Source organism: Oryx dammah, unplaced genomic scaffold, assembly GCF_014754425.2.
Source record: "Oryx dammah isolate SB20612 unplaced genomic scaffold, SCBI_Odam_1.1 HiC_scaffold_27, whole genome shotgun sequence".
Taxonomy (NCBI): Eukaryota; Metazoa; Chordata; class Mammalia; order Artiodactyla; family Bovidae; genus Oryx; species Oryx dammah.
The window spans coordinates 100,838,099-100,864,950 of NW_024070211.1; the positions used below are offsets into that span (position 1 = coordinate 100,838,099).

The window sequence follows — 26,852 nt, forward strand, 5'->3', positions numbered from 1 at the left end:
GTGTGTGTGTGTGTGTGTGTGTGTGTGTGTGTGTGTGTGTGTGTGTGTGAAATATTCTTGAACCAGTCATCTGTTGATGGCCACTTGGGTTGCCTTGTAAATAGTGCAGCTATAAACATTGGGATACATCTATCTTTTCTAATTATCATCTTTTCCAGATATATGCCCAGGAGTGGGATTGCTGGATCATAACGTAGTTCTAATTTTAGTTTTTAAAGAAACCTCCATATTGTTTTTCATAATAGCTGCACCGGTTTACATCCCCAATGACAGGGCAGGAAGGTTCCCTTTTTTGGAGACAGTTGTGATTATCACAGCTGTACTTGCTATAGGATCTAGTGGGTAGAGGCCAGGGATGCTGCTAAACATCCTGTAATGCACAAGACAGCCCTCTACAACAGAAAAATTCCTTGGTTCTGAATGTCAGTAGTGCCAAAGAAACCTTGGCTTATGTCAGCTTTATTGTCATCACTAGAGTGCTGTTACTTTTTTTTCTTTTAATGTTCGTCTCGTGATTCCCTAATAATTGTGAAACTTTTTCTCTGTCATATCTCTCTTTGCTGTTAGGGGAAGAATATGAGAGATTCTGAAGTACTTGTTCAATGAAAGCTAACAAAAAAGACTACAAAGATGGTATCTCTAGTGTTTTGTATCTTTTTGAAAGATGAAGCAGTGCTTTGGGCAGCACCATAAAAACAAAGATGATGCAGTGGCTATAATGTATCTCACTGTTGCATTATTTGGGGTGATTACTTCACTATTGCATTATTTGGGGTAATCTTGCATTTTCTCCTTAGTTTAGTCTTCTTTGGCATAGTTTAGAATAATTGATTAGGACATGTCAGAGTAATTCCTGCTGCTGCTGCTAAGTCGCTTCAGTCGTGTCTGACTCTGTGCAACCGGAGACGGCAGTCCACCAGGCCTCCCTGTCCTTGGGATTCTCCAGGCAAGAACACTGGAGTGGGTTGCCATTTCCTTCTCCAATGCATGAAAGTGAAAAGTGAAAGTGAAGTCGCTCAGTTGTGTCCAACTCTTCGTGACCCCATGGACTGCAGCCTTCCAGGCTCCTCCGTCCATGGGATTTTCCAGGCAAGAGTACTGGAGTGGGGTGCCATTGCCTTCTAGAGTAATTCCTAGGATAATGAAATAACAAACTTCAAAGATATAGGGAAATTAACCACTAAGATTCCATAAGATATTAGAGATTTCTAATAATGTGCAATGAACCTATATGGTAATTTTGTTCTATTTAAAAATGAATAAATCTTTGTTCTTTAAAACTCCTCTAGAAAGACTGAAAGTCATGAGATAGCAATCTTTACATATAATTAGAACAGGGCAAAAAAATCTTTAGGATCAAAAAATTTGGATACAGGGGTAATCACTATGCTCTATAGCTCCCTTGGGTGGTATTTCATTCTGTACTCTCAGGAAATGATAATTAAAAATCAATTTTGATTTCTCTTTTGTTTTTAGAAATTTTGCTTGATATATTTCCCTCCTTAGTTCTCAAAATAATTATATCTTATTTAATTATTTTATTTATTTATTTTTTTTGTAGGAGAGAGAGAGGGGGAAAAAAGCCTTGGGAAAAATTATACCTGCCAGTATTAACAAGAGCTTGAATTAAGAAATTTTTCAAACTCAGCAAATTGAAGCTTAATTCCACAAGAGCTGTAGCTACTGACCAGGTAAGAATTAAGAATGTATTTTACTTTTATTTTTTCTTTCAGGATATTGTTATAACAATATTATGAAAATGTGTTACTTTTAACAGATCAAAAGCCCAGATTTAAGAGCTCTTGAAAGTCACAAGTAGCATTTTTGTTCTTGTCTGCTTTCTATAAACTTCTTAAAAGTAGTGTAATTTAGTACACTTAACAATATATTTCATTTCCAAATGTTGGTTTTTATTAAACCTTATTATCTTATCTTAAATGTTTTAGTTTGCTAAATATTTTTTTCTGTTTGCTGAGACATCTTATTTTGCTAAAAACACAAGTTTGACCTGCCAGATTTTCTTTCCCTCTGCTCCCCACTTAGCTCATGTATATTCACAGCATCTGGAGTCTGTGTAAAGTCATCAGAAACAACACAGGGGGAATAGATAAACTGAACACAGCTGGGAATTTACTTTGGCTTGGAATATATAAAATGTCTAAAATTTTCCCCCCATTTGTTCTTTATGTTAGTAAGCTTGCACTCATCCAAAAGAATTTTTTTTTTCTTGGAATAATATCTTGTAGAAGAATAAATGTCTTTTATATTTTAAATACATAGGAGTTTATTTTGTTTTGTTTCCAGTCAACAGCCTTTAAAAAGTACTGTGTATGGAATGCCATATTTGAGTTATGGAATTTTAATGAGGATTTAATGTAGAATTTATTTGTAAATGTTGCTGTTAGGAGGGTTAGTTAATATTGTGAAGTGGAAATTTTGTTTAGACTGTCAAGTTTTCTTATGTGCCTTTTCATTTTTTAAAGAGAGATTATCTATTATCAGTCTCACAAACTTGTGCAGTGAAGGATGCCAGACCCAAAACATATTATTTTGTTTATATAAAATTCAAAAACCCTGAGAAGGTATGCTGTTAGACCTTGGAATTCTGCCTTTGCAGGGTGTTGGAGACTAGGAAGGAGCATAAAAGATTCTTAGGTGCTGGTAAGGTTCTCTTTCTTCATCTAGGTGGTGGTTATGGTGGTATGTTCACTTTGTACAGATTCCATGGTTGTATCATTTGGGCACTTTCTAAATTAGGATTTGAATGAAGTTTGCAGTATTAACAATGTTAAATGGTCACAGGATTAAATTGTTAGCAATATTCAGCAAACATGATTAGGCAACAGTGTAATGATTGTAAGTTAGTAGAGTTAGTAAAACTGTTCTAACTAGTAAAACAACTTGGACAAGTGACAAAATTAATCTGTTAGTGTTTATTTAGTTTCAAATATAATTTGTAGTAATGCCATTTTCTAAAGCATACATGTAGGAAGAAGAGGAATTTTAAGGCATAGTAGAAGGGACTTAGCAGCAGCAGCAGTTTTCAAGTAGAAAAAATTGCTTCATTATTATGTTTATTTAGTTGTACTAATATTAATTTTTATAATTTGATTACTCCTTTTTGTGTATTTGTGGCCATATTAGTACCCTTGCTATTTTTTCCTTTGATTTCTTCTGTGAAATTTTTGAGCTTATAAGAGTATCTTCTGTGGTTACTCCAGAGATGAAAAAAAATCAGATCGACATTGCAAAGTTAATCTTCTGTGTATTGATTTACTCTAAAATTGAGGCCAGAAGCCGAATGTCCTTAGTGAAAATGGTGTATATCTTCACAGTATCTAAAATAATGCGAACTATCTGTGTGGATTCTAGAACACTATCCTAATGCACTTAATGTTTACTTTATAATATTTTGTTTAGTATAATGAGTGCGTTTTAAAGCCTTTGATGCTAATTCAGAGATCCATAATCTGCTCACAATGTCTTTCACATGTAGTTTTGATGATAACTGACAAGCTGTAAGTTAATTAGCACAGAACTTACTAATGAGGATGTTAAAATTTAATTTAAAAGTGAGGATTTTTATTTGTACACTCTGGACAAATTGAAGGAAATTCAATCATACATATGATAAGCATTTCAGGCACTTTTTCCTCATTCAGGTACTTTATTAGATAACAATAAGAAAATATAATTAACTTAATGATAGCAAAGTTTTGAAAGTATGCTAAGATTGCTTGTCTTTAAAACTAGGGATAACCCAAAACCAAAGCAGTAAAATAAGGTCTGTTAATTAGCATGGAAGACAGCTTCTTGAATTAATATGTGGTGTTAATTAACAGGAAGTCTGATGTTGTGTTGTAATTACCACCAATATTTTTGACATACTGAGTGACTGAAGGTGAATTACATAGATAGCAATTGAGTAAACACTTTTGTGCTTAGGATCATTTTTCTTTGTTTCTGTTTTCTAGAAATATGGACAGACTTCTTAGACTTGGAGGAGGTATGCCTGGACTGGGCCAGGTTAGTATATGGACTAACTATTTTTTTGTGTGTTAAATACAAGCCTTTCACTAGTTATCCAAACAGAAAGAAATCACTCCCAAGAAATTCTCCTCAGAGATAACCTATGGTAAGAAGCGTCCCTTACTGCTGGTTGTTGTATACCAACACTAGATAACTTGTGAGAATATGTTCTATTATCTTAATTTAATTTTCTCCTAGGAATAAGAATTTTCTTTGCTTTGATTTAAACTTTTAAGATATGCAAGATAATCAAACTTGCCTTTTGGTGAAACAAAGAGAGACTCATAATATGGTATTTCTGGGTTTACAATGTAGACTTTAAAAGTAACACATGAAAAAGTAAACATTGTATACTGTTGGCAAATCCGGAAAACTCATAGAATGTCTGTATGGACAACCTTAACACTGATAAATTCCTTCCAGTAATTATGATACATGGATGAATAAGTAATACCTCTTTTTCCTTTAAATTTGATATATATGATTTCTTTCATATTCTTATTAAAATTAAATTAATTTTCAGTTATTTTTAATATTATCATTTATCTTGTTCTGCACAGTTGAGGCAAATGGCTTCCAGATAGATTTCTATCTTAGGATATTCTGTCTGCTTTCAGCTGAAGAAGAAATTTCTGCCATTTTTGAATTCAACAGTGATTGTCTTCCCAATCTTCCAGTCACAAAAAAGATGATTATGTCAGACTTTTTTGTAATATATTATTTTTTGTTGACATTTTGGGAGTATTTTTCTAACCCACCTTTAGAACCCTTTTAGTGATCAGCTTTCCCGTATTTCCATATCACTATCAATGACTTTGTCTTCCTTTATTCATAGTAGTCTAATATTTTGTGTGGGAAATAGTTGTGTTTGAGATTTCATGAAATTTTCAATGTTTCTTAGGCACTTTTATAAGAATTCTGTATTAGGTCCGTTGTGCTTGATGACTAATAAACCTTTTCCTTTTAGGATGTTGAAAGCATTTTATGATTCTGTATCGCACACTTGCATAGACCATTTGTTAGTTTTGACTATTTCTCATGTTCCTTTTCTGTAAGCATGTTTCTTTATGATCCTTCATTTTTCTAAAATCTTTGTAATACGTTTGCTTAAGAGGTCTAAGTTTCTCTGAACTTGGCCCCTAAAGCTGCTTTCATACTTTTGCACACATTATAGATTGCTTCTAGAATTTTCTGATTCACTCTAAAATCAGCAATAATATTGTTTAGGTATATAAAAGTGTCAAAAGTGAACTGAGGTGGTGTATAGATGCTTCACACTTACCTGCAAATTACAGGTCAAGGTATTACCTTACTGGAATTCTTAAGAGAAGTTGCTTCAAATTTAAATACCAAAATAACATTTCCCTTAAGTAGTAGATACAGTAAATTATATATCCATACCAGAAATCCATGCCTGGAAATTGCTGGACATGAAATGATGGTTTGACTGATTACAAATTGATTGACATCATACCTCAGTGACCACTGCAAACCTTTGCATTGAGTGGAAAACTAAGTGTTGGTTCAGTAACCTGGCCTTGGTTTTGGATAATTTCATTGGCACGTGTTCCTCCTTAATTTGTATTCTTATTTGAACTTAAAAATATGTTGTTTGAGAATCTGTTACTTCATGTGTTTCATTTTTCTGATTAGATGACAGACTTTCAAAAGAATGATATATGGGGTTCTTATTTCTGTGATAACCTTGTTTATCAAATACTAAGTGTTCGATATTATATTTTTTCTTAAAATTTTATTATGCTCTTGTTCTAACCTAAATTGACAAACAGATATGATGTTACTTCTGTAAAATGAAAAGTTGTGTATTATTTTGTAATAAGGAGTAAAAAAGTTAAGTGTATTGTTTATTAAAAAAATTTTTTTTGGCTGTGCATCCATGGCATACAGGATCTTAATTCTCTGACCAGGGATCAAACCTATGCCTCTGCAGTGGAAGAAGGGAGTCTTAACCACTGGAGTGCCAGGGAAAGTCCAAAGTGTATTATTTAGTTTTAATTAAAAAGTCAAAGATCTTTGGATTGATAATAGCTATTTCCATTTGATAATGTGTAGCAGCCAATAAAAGTAGAAAAGGAGATAGAAGTTGTTTTATCCCTCCAAAAATAAGTGGGAAATGTTACTATCTTACCATATAATGGAAAAGTCAGAATTTCTTCATAAATAGGGGCAGATTACTTGCTGTTAACTTTTCGATGGCCCTTTTAAAACATTGAAATTGTAGCAGAATAAAGTTTTCCATCTATCCTACTGACTCAGCTTTCTTTGACTAGAAATGACATTTCTCTTTTCCATGGCTAATCCTTTCACTTATTCTCTGATCCCATCCTGTCTTGAAACCTTACTCATCTCCACTGACCTTTTTCTCTGTTACAGATATTTAAATGTGCTATATCCCCCCAAAACTTCCCGGCATCCTGCCATTAAACGTTTCGTTTCCAGAATTCCTGTAATAATAACTGAGACTCACATATTCTACCTCCTTACTTCCATTGACTGATGAGATTATATTCTGGCCTCCTCCATTACTGTACTGGACTTGTTCAAATTGTCAAGTCTGTTGGCTCACTTTTAGTTCTCTTTCACTGTTTTAATATATCACATTGTTCACAGTGTCTTTCTTGAATCTTTCTTCCATTAGCTTTTTCCTGTTACTTTTTCCTAGTTCTTCATTATGGTATGCATACCCTATAAGATGACTTAAAGTTTTTTTTTTTAATATTACATTTTTAAATGTTATTATTTGAACAGTAGCAGGCTAAAATCATTAAATCTGTCCATAATACCCTACTTCAGTATAACTTATCAGTAGTGAAGCAAAAACAGATGTTTTATTAAACTATTACAGTTTGTAAGTGAATAGCTTTTTGTTTCAAATATGTTTTTATTTACTTTGCTACAGTGCTTATGAACTTGAAATTACTGAAAGATCTGAGATGATTATATTAAAAGCATTTATTGCTCTCATTAGACTGCTTGATTTTCTTTATAACTATCCCAACCTAGGTCTTGGCAACTAAGCTGTTTCCAAAAGCAGTCAAGACTAAACCCAAGAGATGGGCATAGCCAAAGCATAGTCAGCAGTCTCTAAAAGTTTCTTTTAAAATAATTTAATAATAGTTACTTTATTTTATTTATTTATATTTTGGCCTTGCCACGTGACTTACAGATCTTAGTTCTCTGATGGGGGATCAAACTTGTGTTTCCTGAAGTGGAAGCTCAGAGTCCTAACCACTGGACCACCAGGGAATTCCATCCACAAGTTTAGGGACTTCCCTTCTGATCTAGTGGCTAAGACTGCACTCCCAATGCAGGGTGCCTGGGTTCAATCCCTGGTCAGGAAACTAGATCCCACATGCCTCGGATAAGTGTTCATGCCACAACTGAAAGATTCTGCATGCCACAGCTGACACCTGGTGCAGTCCAATAAATACATATTAAAACAAATTTAAATAGAAGTTTTAGTTTAAGTCTCTTGGTCAATTTTAACTTTAGAAAGAGTTGAGATAAGCTTAAAAGTGAATGAAACTGGAGTAAAATGTCTTTGGCATTATCTTGTATTTGAATTCTTTAGACCAGTGTTTTGACTTTTTTAATATGTTGGTTGTTATGCTATAGGGAATACCAAAGTAAACAAGAATATCATTATTTAGTCTAGGGACCTAACAGTCTAGTAGACATACAGCAGTTATGTTTTAAGGGCCTGGCGCATATTAACTACTTCGAATTAGCAAATGTTAGTCCTGGAGAAGGCAATGGCACCCCACTCCAGTACTCTTGCCTGGAAAATCCCATGGATGGAGGAGCCTGGTAGGCTGCAGTCCATAAGGTCGCTAAAAGTCAGACACGACTGAGCGACCTAACTTTCACTTTTCACTTTCATGCAATGGAGAAGGAAATGGCAACCCACTCCAGTGTTCTTGCCTGGAGAATCCCAGGGACAGCGGAGCCTGGTGGGCTGCCGTCTACGGGGTCGCACCGAGTCGGACACGACTGAAGGGACTTGGCAGCAGCAGCAGCAGTGCTTTTTATAAATAATGTGATTTTTATAGGATATGATATTTAATTTTTTAAGCAAAAAGGGGAAGTGAGACTGAATTGAGGAAATGAGGCTTGAACTAAATTTTGGATTATTACCAAGACAAACTGAGAAAAGCCAGGAGAATGTGTGATATGGGGGAAATAATGGAAAAGGGAGCTGGTAAGGGAGTTTGGAATAGATTAGATATAGGTATTCAGCAGGCATCGAATGCCATTCTTAGTGCTTTTTACTTTTTCTCCAATTGTACTTTGATGAAGACTTTTTATTTTTTTATCAGAGTTGTGAGATAATTCCACCTGTGTTTTCGAAAAGTAATTCTAGTGGTAGTTTGGAGAATAGGTAGGAGAAAGAGTTTAAAGGTAAAGTCATCAATTATATGAAATATTTTTGACTTTTAGCCTTCTAGGAACATAGTAGGATTATGCCTTTCCATCATTTTTGAACTTAGCCTGCTTGTGATTTTGCTTTGGCCAGTGGAATTTGACTTGGAAATTGACAGGTCACTTTTAGACAGAAACTTTAAGAATCAGTCTGTGATTTGCCTGCCCTGGTAACCCAGGAAATGGAATCTCTCTGAATGGAGTCTCGAAAGAGAGAGAGACATAACAAACTATAAGTCAGAAATCCTATGATTTTTGTGTGAAATTCCTGAATATTTTTAGTCTCTAGTTTTTAAGAAACATGATATAGGCCAAACTAAACACAAACTAAAAACATATGTTTTACCTGTAAGTTACCAGATTGTATCTTTCTAACACTGACTTCAGTAACTTCTGATGCAAAAATAAGGGAAAATACTATAGGGGGGGTGGTCAGAAAAAGCTTTCTGAAAGTGGTGAGATGTAAGTTACATTTTGAAGGATTATTCCAGGTGACTAGACTTAAAAAAGCTTCACAAATTGAAGATGATCTGTTTTATTTGTTACAACTCCCAAATCCACAGTGTATGGATTTTGTATTTAAAACCAATAACTATTTTTTGGTTTCTGTTCCGAGTCTTAGAGTAGAAATGTTCTTTCAATTATTTATCTTACAGGTTTTAATGTAACATTTTATAGAAGGGATTAATTTAATATAGTAATGGGGGAAATTACTGGAATAAATGCAGAAGTAACACCATTTTCATGAATGATGAGTTTCAGTATCACATGCCAGTTCTCTCCAGTTAATCATAAATTCAGTGCAGTTCCAATAAAAATACCAACCAGAATTTTCATGGAATTAGGAAACTGATTATAAAATTTATATAGGAGAAAAAAAACCCCAAGAATAGCACAGAGATTCTTAGAAAGGAAAAAGAAATTTTGTTTTACCAAAAAAAAAAATATATTTTAATGCTGTGTGACTCAAGTAGTGTTTTATTGGTATAGAGATAGGTGGTGGTATTGTTCAGTCACCAAGTTATGTCTGATTCTTTGCAACTCCGTGGACTGTAGCACGCCAGTCTTCCCTGTCCCTCACCATCTCCTGGAGTTTGCCCAAGATAGAGTTAGGTAGATTGGTATAATCAAATAGAAAGTCCAAAAATAGACTCATGTATATATGGAAACTTGATTTATAGTAGAGATGGTATTAAAAATAAGTGGGGAAAGAGAGGCCTATTCATTAAATGATGCTGAAGCAGGAGGCTTTCTTTATGGGAAGGAAAACTAATACTAAATTCCCACCTAATTCTGAACACAAAAATCTATAGCAAATGGATTAAAGATCTACCTATGAAAATTAAACTTTATAATTTTGGGAGATACACCTATTAGGATAGTTATTATCCAGAAAATGTAGCAAATATTGGTGAGAGTATAGAGAAGCCCTTGTGCGTTGCTGGTAGGAATGTAAAATTGTGTGACCTCTGTGGAAAATGGTATGGTGGTTCCTCAAAAAATTAAATAGAATTATATGATCCAGCAATTCCATATCTGGGTATATAACCCAAATAATTGAAATTAGGGGCTCAAGTAGATATTTGTACAGCCGCTTTATAGCAGCAGCATTTGTAATAGCCAAAAGGTAGAAGCAGCTTGTATTTATTGATGGCTTAGTGGATAAACAAAATGTGGTATATTAATACTGTGGATTATTATTCAACCTAAAAAGTGCTGACACATGCCTCAACATGGGTGAACTTTGAAGACATTATTCTGAATGGAATTAACCAGTCACAAAAGGACAAATATTTTATGCTTTTGGTTAAATGAGTTACTAATCTGATTCATAGAGACAAAAAGTAGGATGGTGGTTGCCAGGAGTTGGGGGTTGTAGTGGAACAAAGAGTTGGTGTTTAATGGTACAGAGTTTCAGGTTGGGAAGATGAAAGTTCTGTAGACAGTGGTGATGATTGTACTGCTGCTGCTGCTGCTGCTAAGTCACACAGTCGTCTCCGACTCTGTGTGACCCCATAGATGGCAGCCCATGAGGCTCCCCCATCCCTGGGATTCTCCAAGCAAGAACACTGGAGTGGGTTGCCATTTCCTTCTCCAATGCGTGAAAGTGAAGACGCTCAGTCATGTCTGACTCTTAGCGACCCCTTGGACTGGAGCCTACCAGGCTTCTCTGTCCATGGGATTTTCCAGGCAAGAGTACTGAAGTGGGTTGCCATTGCCTTCACACAAATGCCATGAAATTGTACACTTAACAATGGTTAAAATGGTAAATTTTATGTTATGAAAATAAAACAAGTGTTAGATTAATTTTTTTAAAATAAACACTTGTGAAGTGTTAATGAAGACTTAGGAAGCAACAATTCTCATGGAAGCCTTTTTCCTTAGGGTTGGTCTGGGTGTGACAGTTTGGATTATTGAAAAATTGCAAAGTACTTAAGTGTCAAAATGCGTTATGATGGAATATTATATAGCAATTAAAGTGAACTAGGTTCTATATCTCAGTATGCATAATACAAACATATTAAGAGAAAAGTTCAGGTTGTAGGTATATACATACACTATGAAAGCATTAATGCTAATTCTTAAAACAGAATAACTTTTTTTAAAGGTAAAAGTATTACAAGTTCTAAAGCATCTCTGTCCAATAGAACTTTGTGCTGTGAAGGAAATGTCCTGTATGTGCTAATACGATAGCTATTAGCCATATGGGGCTATTATCCAAGACTTCACGGGTGGCACTAGTGGTAAAGAACCGCCTGCCAGTGCAGGAGATGTAAGAGCTGCAGGTTCGACCCCTGGGTCGGGAAGGTCCCCTGGAGGAGAGCACGGCAACCGACTCCAGTATTCTCACTTAGAGGATTCCGTGGATAGAGGAGCCTGGCAGGCTATGGTCCCCAGGGTTGCAAAGAGCAGACACGACTGAAGCGGCTTAGCATGCACACACGGCTATTGTTAAGCCTTTGAAGTGTGACTGGAACAACTGAATTTTTAATTTTACTGATTTTTAATTCACTTACATTCCACAGCTGCATGTTGAGTCCACGATATGTACCAGTATGACTTGAAGAACTGAGTTTTTAATTCTACTTAAATTTGAGTAATCATGTGTAGCTAGTGGCTACCATGTTGTATACCACAGGTCTGAATAACCCACATCAAGTTCATGAGAAGGAAGGGAGACAAAAGGAATTTCTACTTCATAAGTAGTGTTCTCTCTTTTTAATAAGAACAACAATAAAGAAAAAGAACAGCTCAGTGAATAACATTAAATAACATTTTCCTTTAGTTAAACTTCTTTTAAAAGCTGCCAAGTAAAACAAAATCAGAAATTCATTTTAATTTTATTTTCATGCCTTACTTAGATGTTCCATATTCTCTCTTAATCTTGGAGTTGAAGAGGGTAACACTTTAGATCTTGCCAGAGACAAGATCATGTAGGGCCTTGTAGGAAATTCTCTTCCAAGTGACTTGGGAAGTTGTTAGAGGTGTCTAAGCACAGGAGTTTTGCTCATCATACTTCCATTTTTAAAGAACCGGGATACTCATGGAGATGAGACTTAAGGCAGGAATGAAAGCAGAGACAAGAAGCTACTATACTGTTTTGAAATAAATTACAGATTATGATGTTTTATTTTTATTGTGTATCTACTAGAGAGATTCTGGTGTGGCTTCAGCCAACGTAGATTAATGTGTACAGTTGATGTTTACACCTGTTTTCACATTTGAAACAAAACTTTTGTTTATTGCTGGTGCAGTAGCTTGAAAATGAGCAGGTGTTTACAAAAAGCTTTTTATGAGTTCTTTATGTTCCTGAGCTCTTTAACCTATCTGTATTGACAGTTTTTATATACCGATGGATGCTTCTGGTTACGGTTTTTCCCCATTTGATTCTTTGAGTGTCTATCCTGATGTGATCCTCTGAACATTTACAAAGAGCCTTTCTAAACATTGATAGATTAATTTGGTCATTTTTCTTCCTATTAAGAAGTAGGTAAGAAGTGACTTAGCAGCAGCAGCAGCAAAGTGTGAAAGTGTTGTCACTCATCATGTCTGACTCTTTGTGACCTGATGGACTGTGGCCCACCAGGCTCCTCTGTCCATGGAATTCTCCAGGCAAGAATACTAGAATGGGTTGCCATGTCCTTCTTCAGCAGAGCTTCCTGACCCAGGGATTGAACCTAGGTCTCTCACATTGCAGACAGATTCTTTACCATTTGAGCTAAGGGGTCAAGAAATTTGAATTGTTTCATTTCTTTGCTTAACTACAAATAAATAGTGATTTTGCTTTAGAAACAAAGTAAAAATACAAAATGCATGTAATTCTCTTCATTTGCTGCTCTTGACGTAATAATTTTATTATTTAAAAAGTATAATTCCTAATTATTTTATTCATGTACTTGAGCTGATGTTTCTACTGTAGAAAATTAAGAAAGAGGTCAGGTCAAAAGCAAGCTAATTAGAACATACTCTTTTTAGGTGTCATTGTAATGTAATTCTTCTGCATAGATATTAAACCCTATGAAAAATGTGATACTCCTGAGAAGTCTCAAATCTGTTCTTGGGTGTCCTCAAGTAAAGGGAAACAAATTTCTGGTAGTTGCACTGTGGTTAATCTGTGGTGTTTTGTTTGAACTTTCTAGTTGTGACTGGTCTTTCAAGGGGAAAGGTCTTTGACATTTGTGAATGTTAAATTTCTATTTTAATATGAAATTACCATAAATGACTTTGCTTGAATTCTTTAGAACATAAGGGGAGCAGTGATGTGTTTTCAATTACAGTGAAATTGTCTTCCAGAATTGATCACATTCTGATGAAATAAAAAGTCAAAATTCTGAGGAAAAACAAAATGTTAAGATTTTTAAAGTCAGGGATATGATGGATCCATGACAACATGGATCCTGCTTTTGGTAGAAAGGGTATATGGAATGAGAAATAAGATACTTTTGTCTAGTATAGGAAACTAAGATATTATAGTAATATCTTAATATTCTAAATGTGTGGGATATTATGATCATAAAAATTCAATTTATAACTTTTCCTTCCTTACCCTCAACATCATTTTACATGTTTGATTTACTGGTCACTTTGCTCATTTGGTACACTGATCTTTGGGCTTCCAATCTTAAACTTGCCTAACATGATTTCTAATTTTTAGTTCATATTATCATTTGGACAGTTCTTTAGCTATCATGCTCACTTAAAATCTGGATAGTCATGGCCAGTGTTCTATCCCAGAACATACGTTCAAGGTGGTTCTTCATGAGTTATTATCTGGATTGAGCATCCTGGAAGTATGCCCCCAAAAGCAGGGTGATGGTCTCTACTGGGCAGCCTCCCAGTGCTGCTTTTCAAACTGTTAGTGATTTCACAGGCCCTTCCCTCGAGGAGACTGAATGAATGCCTGTGTTGGGCACAGTGGGAAGGCTTAGGGACAGTAAAAGCTAAGTGATGACTGGGATAATTGTACTTTTCTCTGTTTCATTTTTTATACATTTCCTATCTTTTTACTTGAGTACATTCTTATCTGCCTGTGGTATCTCTCTGTTAACTGTCAGTTCTTTTTAGTGTTATAAACACAAGAACCTGAGTAATTAGAAGCAAAATGCTTATCAAAAGTAGACAACATGATAAAATATAATTTTGGAAAAACACCCCTTTCTGTTTTATAGTAAAGATGTCCTTTTACTTCATGGGAAATTATTGTTTTATTACCTAGAAAAATACATTTTTGTTACTGTTATATTGCTGTATCACTATAAGGAGATAGTTGTGATTTTACTTCAGTTTCTAACTCATTCCAGAGTTTCTGGCTATGATTGCCTTCCCCCTTGCAGGTTCTGATTACTATATGCATTTCCTAGTTTCTGCTTTATAGGTAGAAAATGAGGTCTTCAAATACTTCATAGCTCAGTCTTTCTACAAGGTTCTTCCTTGGGGCTTTCCTTGGGGTCTGAAAATTGTAGGAATATAGGGAGATAGCCAGATTATCTGAATAGGGAATGTATGTTTCAATGGGATTTGGAGCAAATGTATGGACCTGTAAAGAGAATGCACATATTTTGACAGCTGTGTCAGGATTCCTTCTCTGGAATTTATAGAAGTAGGGTGGAGAAAGGGATGAGAGCTAAATGGACGAATGCTGAGGGCTTGCATGATTTAATGTGAGTGTTCTGTGTATAGAATCTCCTCATTTAATCCTCAACAGCAGTCCTCTATGGATAGGGATAATTATTTCCATATTATTGGGCCAAGTCTTGGAACTAACAGGAAGTGGAGCTAGAGGTGGAACACAAGTCTTTCTGAGGCCAAAGCCTATTCTGCATCAACACTGTGTCCTTAGGTGGATAATATCTATGATGTTAGATACTTGCTTCATATAACATTAGGCTGCTTGCTGCATAAATTAGAAAGCCTTAACAGTCTGGAATTTTTATTGGGCAAAATGTAGGCGAAGAGAAGATGCCTGCTTTACAAATTTTTTAGGAAACCTAAAATATTTGAGAGGATTTTTCTTTATGATAACGTTTGTTACATGGCCTATGGTTTTAAAATATTTAAGGAATGAGTAACTATTTCATTCATTTTAATCCTTATGACTGTATATCTTGACATTGATAAAGACCAAGGAAACAAACAGTACAGCTTTTTAAAGAAGATTTACGTTTCTTACTCCTTTTAGTTTATAAAGCATTTTCCTTACTGTTCAGAAACTGGTTAGTACTCTAAGCTAGTTGTCAGTGTGGTTTCATTAAAAATTTTATTTTGGGAAAGAGGTTTCTATTAAGCTAATTTGAATGACCAATCTTGTTGTACCTTGACTTGTAATAATGAAAGAAGAGGTACAGAGAGCTGTTTTATTTGAATAATAGACTTGCCAATTAGCCATCAAGTGCTTCCATCTGTGAAATTGTTGATCAGATGGGTTAGCTGGGATGTTTCCAGACTAGGGCATCATAAATGGCACTTGAAAACTGTCACTTTGATGATGAGGTTTCAAGTATTACACTGCTTGATGCTGTGGAACCTTTTTTTCCCTTTGCAGTACCATGTTTTTTTAGAACCTACTGATCCCACTTACGAATGCTGTGGCATCAAGAGAACTTGGGAGACCTGCCACTGATGTAAAGTTCTGCTTAATCTGCTGCTCTGGCCTGTGCTGAGATTAAACCAGAGTATTAACAGCTTCTTTCATGGCCTTCACAGTAATGTTGGTTGGTGATCTGACTGGCACAGGCAGGCGGTGCTCATTGCCTGTGGGCCATGGAACTGGCACATGTTGACAAGTTTCTTTGCACTTTTCCATGAATATAAACTCATTTTCAGATGTTTACTCCCCTAAGTAAATGTATAGTAGTCTAAGGCCACATTAAGTGTTTCTATGTGGTAATCATATGAAGTGAATTTAACATCTGTCCTATATATTTTAAAGGATTTAACTTACATATTGATAATTATTATATTTAAAAATTTAATAATAACTTGGAAATACAAATTTCTGGAAATAATTGTCATGTATCCTTCTTTACAATGCTGTGTCTTCCTTGCTTGGTCTTAACGTTTTATAGGATGTTTTCTTTAGTAAGTTGACTTCCTTGAGTGCTTGTGGATATGATTAGCTGTTGGAGTCCCTAAATGATTTTCCTGTCTCATAGGACTGTGTCTTGCTTTTTTTTCCCTGTAAACCCAGATTCCTGAAATTTGGGCAGACTTCCTGGTCACCAGTCTGTGTGAGGACAAATTTATGCCCTTTTCCCTTTGTGGACACCAGCTTGCCCTTCTGTTTACCCTGGCACAGCTCTCTGACCTGCCTAAACTCGTTGTGAATGGCAGTATGTTTTGAGCAATGATGAAAGGCATGCTCTGGACCGAGGCTAGATCCAGCAATGGCTGAGCTCTATGGAAGAGGAAGAGAATAAGTACACCCATGGCGGATTCATGTTGAGATATGGCAAAACCAATACAATATTGTAAAGTACTTAGCCTTCAATTAAATAAATTTATATTAAAAATAAATAAATAAAAATTGCCAAGTTAAAAAAAAAAAAAAACTCTTTGTCTGCTACTTTGGAAAAAAAAAAAAAAAAGAATGCTGTGTCAGTGTGCAGGAAAGTGGATGGTTTGGGATCTTCCAGGGTAGATTTTCATATATTTGAATCATCCCCAGGTCCTTCAGCTTCCCTGAGTTGATCCTCTGTCTCCTGATGAGAGAAAAGTATCAGTTCTAATGTTTGGTTGGTTGTTACTTGGGAGTATCTGACCACTGTGCCTTTTTGTTCTCAAAGGTCTGACTATTCCCTCTCCTAGGCAAAAATGTCCAGTAGTAAGTGAATGACATTGATCAGGCAACAGGTTTCTGTTTTACAGGTGAGGAAATTGAGGCATGTAACAATTCAGTTTTTCAGTGTGCTGTGTCATTTGAAGAAATACGACATTTGGGGGGAAAAGTGACTTCAAAGTAGAACCGAGACTGTTGCTGTTAAGTGCTCTTCTATAGAGCTTTAAACAGAAGTGTAAAAAGAGAAGAGATGTGACAGTATTACCTGCGCCTTTCTTCCCCAAAGAATAGAACTTTCTCCTGTGCCTTTTGACCATAGTTCCTCTTTCATACCTTGTAAGCATTTTTTCCCTGATGTTTTTTTCTGTCCCTGTTCCTTAATTCCTCAGAAATGGCAGCTCTGTAATTTTTTGCATGGCGTCTCAAATAGTATTGTGAATAGAAGAATAGTTCTTACAGTTAGGGTAGTGGACAGGAGCATTTCTAGGCAGTCTAGAAGAGAGGATTTCTGTCCTTAGGCTCCAGCTGTTATGCCTTAGAACTTCTGAGCCTTTTATGCTTCTGAGTAGCATAAATCATGCTAGTTGTTTGGTATTTCTAAAACAAGGTATTTTAGAAAAGCTAAATCATTATTTTAAAATAGGTGATATTTGACATGTTACAGAGTTAAGAAGTTAACTATGCGTATGTGAAATGTGTCCATGCCTTTTCTGTCCCTTCCCTAGGAACTGTTACTAATTTCTTTCTGTTCTTCCAAAAATATTCTATATCAGTGCTGTCCAATAGAACATTCCTTGAGCACAGAAGTGTGTTATATCTAGCTGCCTAGTATGGTAGCCATGAGCCATGTGGCTATTAAGCCCTTTAAGTATGAGTGGTATGACTGAAGAAGTAAATTTTAAATTTGATTTTAAATAGTTTAAAGTTTAAGTACTGCATGTGGCCAATGGCTACCGTATTAAACAGTGTTGTATATATATTTGGGTTGGCCAAAAACTTCATTTTTTTTTTCCTATAAGATATCTCTAGTAGCGCTTAGTTGTCTTCAACTTCATTTGAAACAATTTTGTTAGATTGTATTGTGACAGCTGTCATATCAGCCTGTGTTTAAAAAAAAAGTTTTATCAAAATAGGTGAATTTTTGTGTAGCCATTTTAATATTGAAGATTGAAGAAAAAGCAACATTTTAGGCATCTTATGTCTTACTTTTTCAAGAAAGGTAAAAAATGTAACTGAAATGCAAAAAACACAAAGATTTGTACAGTGTTTGGAGAAGGTGCTATGACTGATTGAAGGTCAAAATCGTTTGTGAAGTTTTGAGCTGGAGATGTCTTGCTGGACGATGCTGCACGGTCAAGTTGACCAGTTGAGATTGATAGTGATCAGACTGAGGCTTTAATTGAGAATAATTAATGTTATACCATGCAGGAGAGAGTCAACATACTTAAAATATACAAATCAAGGGTCGAAAGTAATTTATACTAGCTTGGTTATGTTAATCGCTTTGATGTTTGGGTTCCACGTAAGTTAAGTGAAAAAAAACCTTCTTGATTCTCCACTTAAATGTAATGAAAATGTTCGTTTTTAAAACAAATTATGATAGATGATGAAAAGTGGCTACTGTACAATAATGCGAAGAAGAAGAGATAGTAGAGCAAGCTAGATGAACTACGAACCACACCAAAGGCCAGTCTCCATCCAAGAACGTGATGTTGTGTATATGGGAGTCCTCTATTAGGAACTCCTTCTGGAAAACCAAGTGATTAATTCCAACAAGTACTGCTACCAGTTAGGCCAAATGAAAGCAGCACTCAACAAAAAGCGTTTGGAATTAGAAGAAAATGCATTCTTCCATCAAGATAACACAAGACCTCTTATTTCTTTGATGGCTAGGCATAAACTGCTGGGGAGTTCTGATTTTTTCAGAACCACTATATTGACCCACTATATTCACCAGACATTGTACCTTCAGATTTCCATTCTTTACAAAATTCTCTTAATGGAAAAACTTCAGTTCCTTGGAAGACTGTAAAAGGCACCTGGAACAGTTCTTTGCTCAAAAAGACAAAGTCTTGGGAAGATAAAATTATGAAGTTGTCTGAAAAATGGCAAAAGGTAGTGAAAAAAAGCAGTGAATACCTTGTTCAGCATGACGAAATGAAAATTTGTCTTTTACTTAAAAACCAAAGGAGATTTTTGGCCAACCCAGTACTTAATAGTACATTCTGGAGATTGGCGCCTTGTGTATATTGATACATGTGTATATAGGTGGCTCCTTTTCTTTAAATGGTTGTTTGCTATTCCATTTTATGTATGAACCATGATATATACTTAGTTTGTTTTCTGTCTTAATGTTTTCACAAGGATATTTACTACATCATTGGCAGCTTTGAATTTAGGCTTCACCACTTACCTCGATCACCTTGGACACATTGATTGAGCCTCGGCGTCCTCATTTTTACATGGCAGGCACAGTAGTATGCACTACTGTGGATTGTAGAATTATGTGATTATTAGAAGTAATTTATGTAAAAGATTCAAGAATGGTATTAGGAGCTCAAATTAGGTGTAGTAGATAATAGGCTTACTGTTACTTACTGTTTTAATAATGAGACCATAACAACTCTAGAGGCTGATGTTTAATGTTAAATTGTGGCAGAACATTCAGAAGGCTTTGCTTAGCTCATTTCAGGTTTGTAAGTACAGACAATCTCTACCTTTTATTCCCTTCTGTGAATTGTACATAGCCATCTGTGGATTACTTTTCATATGCTAATTTAGAACTTTTGTATATCAGCTGGCAAAACTGTACATTTCAAGCTCTTAACATGGTGCCTTGCCTGTCAGCCAATGGTTAAATTTAAGCAAGATCACAGTCTTAATACAACATTGCCTGTGCTTGAATATTTTATAATATATTTGAATATTGGTGGAAAACAGGAAAATAAAAATGCTGATACTATTTAGAAGCAGCCCTAAAATTACATGGATTAGGAAGCATAATTATGAGTTTAGATATAATTTTTTCTTTAGTATTTTCAGTGATATTGCTTATAAATAAAATCTTTTGAAGTATATTGAAAAAGTAAACTTTTTTGCAGTGTGAGTTCTTGATCACAGACGATTTTTACGTTCTTAATACACTGGCAGCTATTACACTGGCGACTATTAATAAGTGTGTTTTAAGTTTTTCTTTACTTCACTTTTCATAAAATTTAAGATCTGTTGTTAACACTTTGCACTGTCATAAGGATTGTTTTCTTATTCAAAGTTCTTTACAGAAAAGTTAGATTAATTTTTTAAAGTTAATAATCAAAATGTTAACAGGTATACAGATTGAGAACCAATTTCAGGCATGGTCTTTGTCTGTATACTGTGAAGGATATGTGCTGGGGTTTTTTTGTTACTGTGTTTAATCTGAGTACCTAAATGGCATGTCTGTGAGTGAAACTCAGTTAAAGGAAAAAAGAAGTATTAGCCTTGTTATATCTAAATTTAGTTAGCTTTAGTATTAACATTTATTTCTAAAGCATATACACATATAGTATTAAAATTAGAATTGCTATTTTTTGATAGACACTGGTAATTTAAATATTATAAATTTATCATTAAAACTAGTAGGTGGAATGGTAGCAGCTGTGTGCCAGGTACTGCATATATGCAGTACATGTTTATGCCATTTAATCCTCATAGTAACCAGGACTGTGGATATGATTTGCCCCATCTCACAAGGGAAAGTGAGCCTGAGTTTTAAACTGTGCAGTGAGGCATAAACCTCATATTTAGTTTTCTAATTCCAAAATAGTTTGAGAAGGAGTTTATCAGATTGTTCATAAGCATTATCATCTTCCTTATTTACTGACTTTATAGGAATTCAAATGGTTATTTTTTGTTCCTGGGGAAGGTCTCAGGACTGCCTCAGCATATGATTTTGATCAGCAAGTAATAATATTTTTAGTATTTGTATCATTGAAATGATACACTGAATCAAAGGGATTGAACTGTGGGCCAAGAGATTTGGTTCTGAATATTCCTGACATGTAGATTGCACAGTTATTTAAATTATCTATGTTTATTTTCCTATGTGTATCTGTTCCTATCTGTATGTTCTATAGAAGTGTGATCATATCTCTTTGACTGCTTCATTGATTTAAGGATCAATTAAAAATAAAACAATGAGAGGATTTTAAAATGTTTTGTAAAGTCATACAGCACTCAGCAAATACTTTAAAATACTGGCTAACTCCAAGCACATAACATTGTGGTGAGTTGTCAAGCCTTGATGACGCATCCCTAAACTAGATTTGTTTCCTTACACCATAATTTCTCTTAACTTTTGGAGCTGCCTTTGGAACTGCAAATTATGAGATAGGTGTTTTGGAAACTGCAGAGAGAAAGTGGGGGAAGGTGTGTGTGTGTGTGTATGTAAGTAAACACAGGTGTTATAATTAAGTTACACTGTGGATATAAGCAGAAATTGATACATTTTTCTGAAAGAAAACTCCTCTTTAAAAGTTTTAATTGACATCTCTGAATGAGTGCTATTTTTTGACATGATGCCTGAATTTGCTGAATAGCTGTAACATCATATTATCTACCCTGTTTGTAGATCTTTTTTCAGTTTTATGCTTACAAAAGAGTTTTATTTTGTAGTCACTATATTTAAGAATGATTGTAAGGGAAGGTACTAAGAAGGGTGAATTATAAAAAGTTAAAGTATTTATAAGCCTTTATTTTTGTTTTATTTACTAAGATATAATTAGCATACATTAAACAGTGCATACTTAAAGTATGTAATTTGATAAGTTTTGAGATGTATACATACACTTATGAAACCATCACTACAATCATGATGGTGAACATCCACCAACCACCCCCCCTTCAAATTTATTTAGACATTTTGTAATCCCTCTTCTTTTACTCTTCCTCAGACAACCATTCATCTGCTTTTATACATTAGATTTAATTTTCTAGACTGTTAAGCAAGTGGAATTATAGAGTAGATACTCTTTTTGGTCTGGTTTTCATTACCATGAGTATTCTGAGATTCTTCTCTGAGTGGTTATCAGTAGCTTGTTCTCCTTTATTACTAAGTAGTAGCATTTCATTGGCTAGACATACCACACTTTATCTATTCACCTGTTCATAAGGATTCTAGTGTTTCCTGATCTGGGGCTGTTACAAATAAAACTGCTATGAACATTGTGTCTGTCAGTTCAGTTCAGTCGCTCAGTCGTGTCCGACTCTTTGCGACTCCATGAGTCGCAGCCCGCCAGGCCTCCCTGTCCATCACCAACTCCCGGAGTTCACTCAGACTCATGTCCATCGAGTCAGTGATACCATCCAGCCATCTCATCCTCTGTCATCCCCTTCTCCTCCTGCCCCCAATCCCTCCCAGCATCAGACTCTTTTCCAATGAGTCAAGTCTTTGCATGAGGTGCCCAAAGTACTGGAGTTTCAGCTTCAGCATCAGTCCTTCCAAAGAACACCTAGGACTGATCTCCTTTAGAATAGACTGGTTGGATCTCCTTGTAGCTCAAGGGACTCTTAGGAGTCATCTCCAACACCACAGTTCAGAAGCATCAATTCTTTGGTGCTCAGCTTTCTTCACAGTCCAACTCTCACATCCATACATGACCACTGGAAAAACCATTGCCTTGACTAGATGGACCTTTGTTGGCAAAATAATGTCTCTCCTTTTCAATATGCTATCTAGGTTGGTCATAACTTTCCTTCCAGTAAGCATCTTTTATTTCATGGCTGCAATCACCATCTGCAGTGATTTTGGAGCCCCCCAAAATAAAGTCTGACACTGTTTCCACTGTTTGCCCATCTATTTCCCATGAAGTGATGGGACTGGATGCCATGATCTTCGTTTTCTGAATGTTGAGCTTTAAGCCAACTTTTCCTCTCTCCTCTTTCACTTTCGTCAAGAGGCTATTTAGTTCCTCTTCACTTTCTGCCATAAGGGTGGTGTCATCTGCATATCTGAGGTTATTGATATTTCTCCCAGCAATCTTGATTCCAGCTTGTGCTTCATCCAGCCTAGTGTTTCTCATGATGTACTCTGCATATAAGTTAAATAAGCAGGGTGACAATATACAGCCTTGACGTACTCCTTTTCCTATTTGGAACCAGTCTGTTGTTCCATGTCCAGTTCTAACTGTTGTTTCCTGACCTGCAGATAAGTTTCTCAAGAGGCAGGTCAGGTGGTCTGGTATTCCCATCTCTTTCAGCATTTTCCACAGTGTACATGTTTCATTTCTCTTGGATAAATACCTAGATGTGGAATGGCTGGATCATATGGTGAGTGTGTGTTTAACTTACTGAAAACTGCCAGACTTTTCAAAAATGATTTATTGTTTTCCATTCCCATTAAAGTGTGAGAATTCCAGTCCCTTCTCATCCTTGCAAACATTTGGTATGTGTTATGGTTAATCTTTTTCATTTTAACCATTCCAGAAGGTGATAGCATCCGATTATACTTGTAGTTTGCATTTTCTTAATGATTAATGATATTGAACATTTTTTCATGTGCTAATTTGCCATTTGTATATCTTTTTTAGTGAGGTCTTTATTCAGGTTTGCTGCCCAGTTTTTACTGGGCTATTATATTAATGAATTTTGTGAATTCTTTATATATTCCTTTATAAGTCCTTTATAAAATATGTGATTTGCAGATATTTTCTCACAATCTTTGGCTTATTTTTTTACTCTGTTAGTGTTTTTCAAAGAGCAGAGTTCTTAACTTTGGAGTCTATAAAAATTTTCTGTTATAAATCGTACTTTGGTGTGATATCTAAGACATTTATGCCACTTTAAGGTCACAAAGATATCTTCTTTTCTTCAAGAAGTTTTATAGTTTAATGTTTTACATTTAGTTCTGTGATCCAGTTTGAATTAATTTTTGTATATGATGCAAGATACGGATCATGTTCAGTTTTTAAAACAACTTTGCGTGTGAATATCCAATTGTTGTAGCACCAATTGTTGATTATTTTTTCTCTGCCTTTGCATTGTGCTGTTATTGGAAATCAGTTCTCCCTATATGTGTGGTCCTATATCTGGAATCTCCATTCTGTTCCATTATATTTATCTTTTTAAGCCAGTATTGCACGGTCTTAAATACTGAAACTCTATAACACATGTTGAAATCAAGTTGTATTAGTCCTCCAGGATTTTTTTTTTAACAGCCATTGTTAAATGTTGTTATTGGCCATTCTAGGGCCCATTATATCTTCACATATGCTTAAAAATTAAGCACGTCAATTTCAATAAATAAAAATCTACTGGGGTTTTGACTGATTGTGTATCAGATCTATACATCGGTTTGGGGAGTATTGACATCTTAACCATATTGAGTCTTCCAACCATGAACACAGGTTATCTCTCTATTTATTTAGATCTTTAATTTTTCTCAGTAATTTTTTGTAGATTTCAGTGTACAGAATTTTTATATCTTGTCGTTTTTATGTCCACGTATTTCATATCTTTGATACTATTATAAACAGAATTTTTATTTCTTTGATTTTCTTGTCTATAAAAAAGGCAGTTTTACTTTTTCCTTTCCAATCTGGATGCCTTTTATTTCTTTCCTTATTGGACTGACTGTAAATGTCAGTAAAATGTTGAATAGAAGTGGTAAAAGTAGACATTCCTGTCTTGTTCCTGATCTTAGGGGGAAAGCATGTATTATTTCACCATCAAGTGTGGTATTAGCTGTACATTTTAAATAGATGTTCTTTATCATTTTACAGAAGTTCTCTACTTACTATTTTTACTTTCTACCGAGTTTTCATCAGGAATGGATGTTGGATGTTTTTAAAATTCATATTCTGCATTTTTTGAGATGATCATATTGATTCGTTATTGATATATATGATGTTTTCTTTTAACTCTTGCAATGTTCTGTGATCTGAAATTGTTTGATAGCATCCCAGCTTTCTTTTGATTGCTATTAATGTGGCATATCTTTTCCTGTCTTTTTCCTGTTAATATATTCTGGTCTTTATTCAACCTACTTGAAGTACCTTTCTTGTAAGCAGTATATAGGTAGGTATTGTTTGTTTTTAATCCACTCTGATAATCTTGGCTTTTTAAATTGAGATTTTAAGATTATTTGCATTTAATGCAGTTATTTATATAATTAAGTTTCAGTCTGTTGTTGTTCAGTCACTGAGTTGTGTCTGACTCTTCGCAACTCCATGGACTGCAGCACGCCAGGCTTCCTTGTCCTTCACTTTTTCCTAGAGTTTGCTCAAACTCATGTCCATTGAGTCAGTGATGCCATCCAACAATCTCATCCTGTGTTGCCCCCTTTTCCTCCTGCCTTTAGTCTTTCCTAGCATCAGGGTCTTTTCCAGTGAGTCGGCTCTTCATATCAGGTGGCCAAAGTATTGGAGCCTCAACTTCAGCATCAGTCCTTCCAATGAATATTCAGGGTTGATTTCCTTTAGGATTGACTGGTTTGATCGATTGCAGTCCAAGGGACTCTCAAGAGTCTTCTCCAACACCACAGTTCAAAAGCATCAATTCTTTGGCTCTCAGCCTTCTTTACGATCCAACTTTCACATCTGTACAATGACTACTGCAAAATCCATAACTTTGACTATATGGACTTTGTCAGCACAGTGATGTGACTGCTTTTTAATATGTTTTCTAGTTTTGTCGTAGCTTTTTTTCCAAGGAGCAAGTGTCTTTTAGTTCATGGCTACAGTAACCGTCCACAGTGATTTTGGAGCCCAAGAAAATAAAGTTTCAGTCTATTATATTACTATTTTCATAGTATTTTTGTCATTTGTTCTTTTGTTGTTTTTTCCTTTTTTTGCCTCCTTCAGGTCATATTATATTACCTCACTTACAGTAAATGAATGTTAAAATAATATATTTTGTATCTTATAGTTGCTTGTTGGGCTTCCCAGGTGGCTCAGTGGTAAAGAATCTGCATGCCAGTTTAGGAGACTCAGGTTTGATCTTTGGATAAGGGAGATCCCCTGGAGTAGGAAATGGCAACCCACTCCACTGTTCTTGCCTAGAAAATTCCATGGACAAAGGAGGTTGGTGGGCTTCAGTCCTTGGGGTGGCAAAGAGTTGGATGTGACTTAGTGACTGAGCATGCACTGGTATATTGCTGTTATAATTTTTAGTCTTGTTATAAAGTCTGTAGTTTATTATTTTTGATTGAGTAGTCTTTTACTGTACTAAAATATTTGTTAACAAAATTTGCCAATTTAATGATTCTTAAGTGTACAGTTCAGACATTAGGCACATTTACACTGTTGTGCCCTTAACACCACCATTCTGCTCCAAAGCTTTTTCATCTTCCCATGCAGAAACATACAGAAAAAGAGGGCTTCCCTGGTGACTCAGACAGTAAAGAATCTGCCTGCAATGTGGGATCTCTGGACCAGGAAGATCCCCTGGAGCAGGAAATGGCAACCCACTCCAGTATTTTTGCTTGGAGAATTCCATGGGCAGACAGTATAGTGCATGGGGTTACAAAGAGTTGGACATGACTGAGCAACTAACACACACACATACATACAGAAACTCTGTATCTCTTACTAAGCAATAATTCATCATTTCCTTCTCTTCCAACACTGACGTGGATCAGCTACAGGTGCACATGTGTCCCCCCGTCCTGAAGCCACCTCCCTCCACACCCCATCCCTCTGGGCTGTCCCAGAGCACTGGCTTTCAGTGCCCTGCTTCATGCATCGAACTTGCACTAGCCATCTATTTCACATATGGGAATAAACATGTTTCAGTGCTATTCTTGCAAATCATCCCAGCCTCGCCTTGTCCCACTGAGTCCAGAAGTCTGTTCTTTACATCTGTGTCTCTTTTGCTGTCTCGCACCTAGGGTCATCATTACCATCTTTCTAAATTCCATATATATGTGTTAGTATACTGTATTGGTGTTTCTCTTTGTGACTTACTTCACTCTGTATAATAGGCTCCAGTTTCATCCACCTCATTAGAATTGACTCAAATGCATTCTTTTTTATACCTGTGTAATATTCCATTGTGTGTATGTACCACAACTTATTTACCCATTCATCTGCCAGTGGATATCTAGGTTGCTTCCATGTCCTGGCTATTGTAAACA

General features: G+C 35.5%; 1 protein-coding gene across 3 annotated transcripts in view; it reads left to right on the forward strand.

Moving 5' to 3' along the window:
• The window catches only part of PSMD14 (proteasome 26S subunit, non-ATPase 14), a 101,117-nt gene that overhangs the window by 7,223 nt on the left and 67,042 nt on the right, over positions 1-26,852 (forward strand). For 2 of the 3 annotated variants that reach the window (XM_040229224.1, XM_040229225.1), the window contains exons 2-3: positions 1,562-1,691; positions 3,975-4,026. In XM_040229224.1, the coding sequence (XP_040085158.1) occupies positions 3,979-4,026 (48 nt within the window). In that variant the 5' untranslated portion in view covers positions 1,562-1,691; positions 3,975-3,978. Of the gene's footprint in view, positions 1-1,561; positions 1,692-3,974; positions 4,027-10,854; positions 10,899-26,852 lie in introns of those variants that run through there. The other variant, XM_040229226.1, reaches the window with a different exon arrangement.